The following is a 7,432-nucleotide window of genomic DNA, read 5'->3' as shown; positions in this document are numbered from 1 at the left end:
CTTTCCTGCTTGGGCAGGCTTTGAATCTCAGTCCTCAGCCTCTTGAGTAGCTAGGATTATAGGTGTGAGCCACTGGTGCCAGGCTTGTTGTTTTCTTGATGATAACCATTCTGACTAAGGTGAAATGGAATTTTAGTATAGTTTTATTTTTCTGTTTACCATATTGGGATTTAAACTCAGGACTTTGTGCTTGCTCAGCTGGTACTCTACCACTTACGCCATGTCCCCAGTCTAGCTGTTTGTTGATTACTTTGGAAGTGGAGTCTTACAGACTTTTCTGCCTGGGCCAGCTTCAAACCTGGATCCTCTAAGTCTTAGTAGTTGGGATTTTAGACATGAGCCAGCAACCCTTAAGTATAGTTTTGATTTTTATTTCCTTTATGGCTGGGAATGTTGAAATTTTATCTGTTAGCCATTTGAATTTCTTCTGAGGACTTCTCAATTCTTTAGTCCATTAATAATATTATTATTATTACTGTTTAAGTTTTTGAGCTCTTTGTATAGTCTGCATATTAATTTTTTATTGAGTAGTTGGTGGAGATTTTTTATTTTGTGGGTTGTCTTGGTTCTTTCTGTTCATTGTTTCTCTTGGTGAACAGAAACTTTTTAATTTGATGTAGTTCTATTTGTCAGTTCTTGTTCTTGCTTTCTGGGCAATTGGAGTCCTATTCGGTCTATTGAGAAAATAATTACCTGCGCCTATAAATTCCAGAGTTTTCCCTATGTTTTCTCATAGTAGGTTTAAAAGTTTCAGGCAAAGTAAATGAAGTAGGGTAGGTTGTCAGGATGTTTTGGTTGTTGACAATATTGTCTTGGAACTAGAGACACAAGAATGGTGATCTTCCATTAATCAGTAGGAATGAGTGAGGACCCAGAGAGAGAAAAAAATATTCTGTAATTACTAAGATTTAGTTATGCGCCAGGTGATGCGTCTATTTTAGGAGTGTGTGTTTCCTCTTAGCCCATGGTGGAGTGGGTCTTTGGAAAAAGTAAGATTGAGTGGGCTTCCTAAGTACAGATGCTATGTGGGTCCAATATCCAACAAGAGGCAAGGCAGACTTTCCACCTAAGGCTAGCTCAGGCTAGCCCTGTAGTCATAGGTATGTGCATTCTGTACAGATCCCAACTAGCCTTAAAAGATTGTATAGCCCTCTAACCCCTTGCTTATAAGACATACTCATTGCAAACAATAGAAAAATAGAAAAAAAATATATAGACAAGTTTCTTTGAACACTCTAAGCCATTTCTGTACTATTGAAATAAGATCTATATTTATAGTGCCAAAAACAATTGACATGAACCACAGATAATTCCTTAAGAAGTGACCAGGTTGGCTGTGGAATCCTAGAGGGCTTATTGAGGCTAGCCTTTCAGGGAAGATGGAGAGTGGTGGTGGGTATTGGTGGTTAGCAAGGTAAAGTCAGTTAACAAAGCCACCATGGTTAGGAGTTCATATGTTGCTGATTCTTCTTTCTGAAGTAGACTCATCTGAATTATTTTTACTGCACTAGTTTTTTTTTCTTTTTTTGTTTTTGGGTCCCGTCATGGGGCCTGAACTCTGGGCCTGGGCGCTGTCCCTCAGCTCTTCAGCTCAAAGCCAGCGCTCTACCACTTGAGCCACAGCGCCACTTCCGGCTTTTTTCTTTTTGCTTATATGGTGCTGAGGAATCGAACCCAGGGCCTCAGTTATGCAAGGCAAGCGCTCTACCACTGAGCCACCTTCCCAGCCCTACATACTGCACTAGTTTTAAAGAGACCAAAAGCACTTGTTATCTAGCACTAATCAGCTGTCTCTCAGGGATCTTTCTATAGTTTAAACCTGATGGCAGTAGATGTGAACAGGTTTCATTGTGAATTTTCAGTCTTTTTCCTCTTTTGTTTTCCCCTCAATACATTTTTTTTTTTAATTAGGGCTTGAACTTAGGGCCTGTGCACTGTCCCTGAGCTTTTTGCACGGGGCTAATGCTCTACTGCTTGAGCTGTAACTCCATTTCCAGCTTTTTTGGAGATAAGAGTCTCACATATTTGTCTGTCTGGTTTGGCTTCTAATTACAATCCTTAATTCTTAGCCTCTTAAGTAGCTAGGATTACTGGTGCCTGACCTTTTAATTCTTTTTTTTTCCCTCTCTTTCTCTTCTTTGAGACATTCTATTGGTACGAAACTTGTTATATAGCCCAGGCTGGCCTGGAACTTGAGATCCTCTTACTTCAGCCTCCTGACTGCTGGGGTTCTAGGTGAGGACTACTATACTGGCACTTTTCATTGTTGATGGACTTCATAAAAGTCCCAGTGTAGGTTGCTTGGGTTAGTCAATGGGTACTTTCTGAGGGTAGCATGTCCTTGGGGCTTGCCGTTCTAACCAGTGTGAGGATGCTATCTGTTCTAGGACAAAGCTGGAATGTGTACCAGTTCCTAAAAATAACTTCTTTGTGCCAGTGAATTTTTCTGTTAGAAATGACTTTTGGAAGTAGAAGTGTGGCTCAAGTGGTAGAGGGCTAGCCTAGAGGGCAAAAGCTACGTGAGAGTATGAAGCCCTAAGTTCAAGACCGAGTATCCCCACCCCCCAAAAGAGTTTAATAATTTGGAGAAGCATGTATTTAAAAGAATAGAGAAGACAAAACGATTTCCTCTGCACTCTGTGGCTGCGGTATTAGTTTTTAAATCAGCAATTTCTTAGAAGTGAGATTTTCTAAGAGTTCTTATAAAAGCTGTATTACGGTGACTTCATAGTAAAGATGTTTACCATCTTTATGCTCTATATTTTTATTGTAAAAATACTGTACAAAGGGCTTACAGTTACATGAATAGGGTAATGAGTACATTTCCTATCGAGCATTGTTACTTCCTCCTTTGTTTTTCCCCTACCATCCCTTCCCTCTTTACCTCCCCAACTCCTCCCCCACTCAGGGGGTCAACCTATATCCTTATTTAAGCATTTTGTTATATCCCTTCCCCTCCCCAAATTATAAAAATGTATATACAAGATAGGAAGGAATAGGATAATCTTTAGGACTCCTTAGCACAGGCCAAAATTTTCTTAATAGAGACCCAGAAACACAACAAATCAAAGAAAGATTGGACAAATGGGATTGGAAACTGCAGAGCTTCTGCATGGCAAAGGACATAGCTAGCAAGATCAATAGAAAGCCCACGGACTGGGAGAAGATCTTCACTAGCCATACAACGGACAAGGGTCTCATATCTAAAATATACTTAGAACTTTATGCTCTTCCATTTCATATTTACTTTTCATCTTCAGGCTAGGAATTATTGTCATTCTATTATAAAACTTATTGAGACGTTAATTATTTAGTTGAAGTAATTATCGTCATGTGGTGTGCTACAGAGTTGAGAGTTTAGTCTCTTGATTCATTTTTTTTTCTTCTGTCGGTTATGGGGCTTGAACTCTGGGCCTGATTGTTGTCCCTTAGCTCTTCGGCTCAAGGTTAGTGCTCTACCACTTGAGCCACAGTGCCACTTACTCCTTTTTTTTGGTCGTTTATTGGAGATAGCATTCCACAGCCTTTTCTGCCCGGGCTGGCTTTGAACCACAATCCTCAGATCTCAGTCTCCTGAGCAGTAAGGATTACAGATGTGAGCCACTGGCGCCCGGCCTTTTCTTTCTTTCCTTTTTTTTTTTAAGCCAGTCCTGGGGCTTGAACTTAGGTCCTGGACACTGTCCTTAAGCTTCTTTGGCTCAAGGCTAGCACTCTACCACTTGAGCCGAAGTGCCACGCTGCTTTTTCAGTGTATGTGGTACTGAGAAATCGAACCCAGGCCTTCATGCATGCTAGGCATGCACTCTACCACTGAGCCACCTTCCCAGCCCTAGTCTTTTGATTCTTAATCCAGTTGTTCCTCGGTTCAAACTTAGGCTCTTCCTGTTGACTTAGGATGCCTCCAGTGGGGAACTGACTGGGCTGTTGTATCATTGTTAGCAAATGTCATCTTCATTCAAGCCTGAATCCCTGTAGTAGCAGTGGCAGAGAGTGTCATTCTCTCTTTGTTGATGCCCAAGTTCTGGCAAACTGCTTCCTGATGGTCTGTGATAAGAACTGGGGTGGTTCTCTAAGAACATCACCACAGCATGTTCATTTTTTAGTGGAGGCTAGCCTGGACTGGCACACGGTCCTGCAGCGAGGCTGACCAAGTAGCCAGGTATCTTGCTAAATACTTGCTGAGGCACTAGGATGAGGTATCATTTCTGCTTCTGTTTGCTTTTTTCTCAGGCAGTTTCATCTGGAGATGAGAAAGAAGGATTGAAACACCCTGGACTGATACTGAAATATTCCACATATAAGAACTTGGCTCAGCTGGCAGCCCAGCGGGAGGATCTGGAGACAGCCATGGAGTTCTACTTAGAGGTCTGGTTTGGCAATGCGCTCTGTTTCAAAGCAGCATCCCTCTTTTGAAAGTTCTTGTCTAGAGTTGATAATAATATATCACCAAGCTGTTGGATTGAAATCTGTAGTCAGCAGATGATAACATTAAATACATAGAAATCTGGAGATTCAGAGCAGGGGCATGGGCATGCTTGGGTGCAGAGGGCTATCTGTGAATTACTTCTTCTATACAGTACATGTGTGACTGTGGGTAAGCTAATTTCAATGCCTCCAGTTGTATACCAGTGTATTGGAAGCATTAAAAAAAAAAAAAGAGGATAAGGAATCCCTGTACTTGGGAGGACAAAACAGGAGAATTGCAAGTTTGAGGCCTGTCCAGGCTATGTAGCAAGTTTGATTTCTATATTTCTATATCTCTATATTATAACCATCTCTGTGGGTACCTCCTTTGTGGGTACCACTAATTTGCTAGACACTAAGTTACTGTTTGCCATTCATATTTAAGCTATCTTGCAAGGAGGGTGCCTTTATTCTCATTTTAGAGGTGAGGAAAGAGGCTAAGGATCATTGTGCTAATTAATGTTGGAGCCAGGATGTGAATTGAGGACACCTCATATAATCTTTTTAGAATCCTGTAGGACTCCAGTGTTATTCTACTTCTTTTACTTCTTACCTATTAATTAATAAGGAATATAAATATTTAAATTAGCAACATATCAAGAAAATGTTCTGAGTTAAGTAAATTAGTTCTATTAACTGTGTGCCATTCTTTAGTTCTAAAAATGCACAACTCCAGGAAAGATGAGTTGGCTTTACTTGTAAGTTACAAGCAGTCATACCACTTTTGTCATTTTCCTGCCCAGCTAAGCTAGTGCTATGTGGCCCTAACCCCATGGGCACCTACTCAAAGATCCAACCCTGTGTGTGTGTGTGTGTGTGTGTGTGTGTGTGTGTGTGTGTGTGTGTTACATACTCTGCTTGTGTTGTTTCCAGGCAGTGATGTTGGACTCCACAGATGTCAACCTCTGGTATAAAATTGGACATGTGGCCCTAAGGCTCATCCGGCTCCCCCTGGCTCGCCATGCTTTTGAGGAAGGACTGCGGTGTAATCCTGACCATTGGCCCTGCTTGGACAACCTCATCACTGTACTGTACACCCTCAGTGATTACACAAGTGAGTCTGGTTTTGATTCTCTCTGTATGTTCCTGTATTTTTTTGAGACAGAGGAGGGAGGCTCCCTTGGGTAAACAGATAGCCAAAGTTAACCCTGATAGGCTTTCTGCCAAACTGTCAAGAACAATGGAAATGTTTTTATATCTTTGTTTATTCAGTCTGTCTTTCTTGATTTCTTACATACTGTAGTAAATAAGTAGCATATTCTTGGAGTGATATCCCCCACCCCCTTTTGGCTATCCTATTTTTTTGTGTGTGGCATGTTTTTGTTTTGTTGTGATAGGGTCATATACTAATCTAGTCCAGGCAGACTTTGAACTCACTACCTTCTGCTGGGATAACAGACATGTACCACAATTCCTAGCACATTGTCCCAATTTTATGTCTTAGGTTGGGCTGCTGCAACAAAATATTAGAGTGAGTACTTTAAACAGCAGAAATTTCATGATTGGTTGATTTATTGATTGACTGTGCTGATCCTGGGGCTTGAACTCAGAGCCTGGGTGCTGACCCTGCACTTTTGTGCTCACTCTACAGTTCAGTCACAGCTCTACTTCTGGCTTTTTGGTGTTTGATTGGATATAAGATTCTCACAGCCTTTCCTGCCTGGTCTGGCTTTGAGCCATAATCCTCAGATCTCAGTTCCCTGAGTAGCTAGTATTATAGGCGTGATCCACTGGCGCCTGACCAGAAATTTATTTCTATAGTTCTGAAGACTGGGAAGTCCAAAATCAAAGTGCCAGCAGATTTGCTGTCAGATCTCCTTGGTTTGCAGATGGCCACCTTCTTGTTATATCCTCATATGATAGAGAGGTAGATAGAGAAGGAAAGAGCAGGAGAAAGGGAAAGTGGGGAGGGGAAGAGAGAGAGAAAAAAGGGAGAATCTTTTTCTTTTATAAGGATACCAGTTCCATCATGGAGACTCCACATTCATTATTTATCTAAAACTAATTACTTTTTTTTTCTTTTCAAATTTTTTTATTGTGATTAAGTGGTTACATAATTTCCCAATTTTCACAATATTGTGGGATAGTGATGCTTAGTTAGAGTCACAAATACATTCTAACTTTCATAGGACAAATTGTCTATCATGGTCTATAACATTTATGAGTTCTATGAGCTTTGCAATACAGTTATTTCTTCCACATTGAGTGATATGTACATTTCTTTTGTTTTGCATAGCATCAGCTGTTCCCTCTTTCCCAGTTGTTCCTGCCCTCCCATCGCTGCCATTGAGTTTCTTAGTTCGTTTTGATCAATGTGCATTGCAGCTGATGGGTCCTGCTGTTGTATGTTTTCCCCTGATTCCCTCTAGTTCTGTGTCATCCTCCTGGTTTCCCCCCCGGTGTACACATATATACTATATATGTGATGCAGCATGGGGTTATTTAGTAGTGATTTGACCAGATGAGTGGAAGTCCTTTGTTTCTTAAGTCTTGTTAATTTTGTCATATCATCTTAAATTTTGGATTTAACATCCACTTATCAGGGAGACCATGTGCCAAATTTGTCTGTTTGCTCTTGGCTTACCTCGCTCAACATGATTTCTTCTAGCTCCATCCATTTCCCTGCAAATGCCATTATTTTGTCCTTTCTAATGGCTGCATAATATTCCATTATGTATAGATAGCACAGTTTTTGGATCCATTCATCTGTGGTGGGACATCAGGGTTGTTTCCATATCCTAGCTATTGTGAACAGTGCTGCAATAAACATGGAGGTGCACGTGTCCTTGTATACTAGTTCCTGTTGTTCAGGATAGTTGCCTAGAAGTGGTATGACTGGGTCATAAGGGAGATCAATATTTAGCTTTCTGAGGACCTTCCAGACTGCTTTCCAAAGTGGTTGTATAAGTGTACATTCCCACCAGCAGTGTAATAGGGTTCCTCTTTCTCCACATCCCCTCCAGCATTT

General features: G+C 41.0%; 1 protein-coding gene across 1 annotated transcript in view; it reads left to right on the top strand.

Moving 5' to 3' along the window:
• The window catches only part of Cabin1 (calcineurin binding protein 1), a 147,402-nt gene that overhangs the window by 14,878 nt on the left and 125,092 nt on the right, over positions 1–7,432 (top strand). Inside the window, exons 5-6 of the mRNA XM_013014489.1 lie at positions 4,231–4,365; positions 5,338–5,518. Coding sequence (XP_012869943.1) covers positions 4,231–4,365; positions 5,338–5,518 — 316 coding nt within the window. The remainder of the gene's footprint in view (positions 1–4,230; positions 4,366–5,337; positions 5,519–7,432) is intronic.

Source organism: Dipodomys ordii, unplaced genomic scaffold (assembly GCF_000151885.1).
Source record: "Dipodomys ordii isolate 6190 unplaced genomic scaffold, Dord_2.0 Scaffold23, whole genome shotgun sequence".
In the NCBI taxonomy this organism is placed as follows: Eukaryota; Metazoa; Chordata; class Mammalia; order Rodentia; family Heteromyidae; genus Dipodomys; species Dipodomys ordii.
This window is presented reverse-complemented; position numbering and strand designations above follow the sequence as displayed.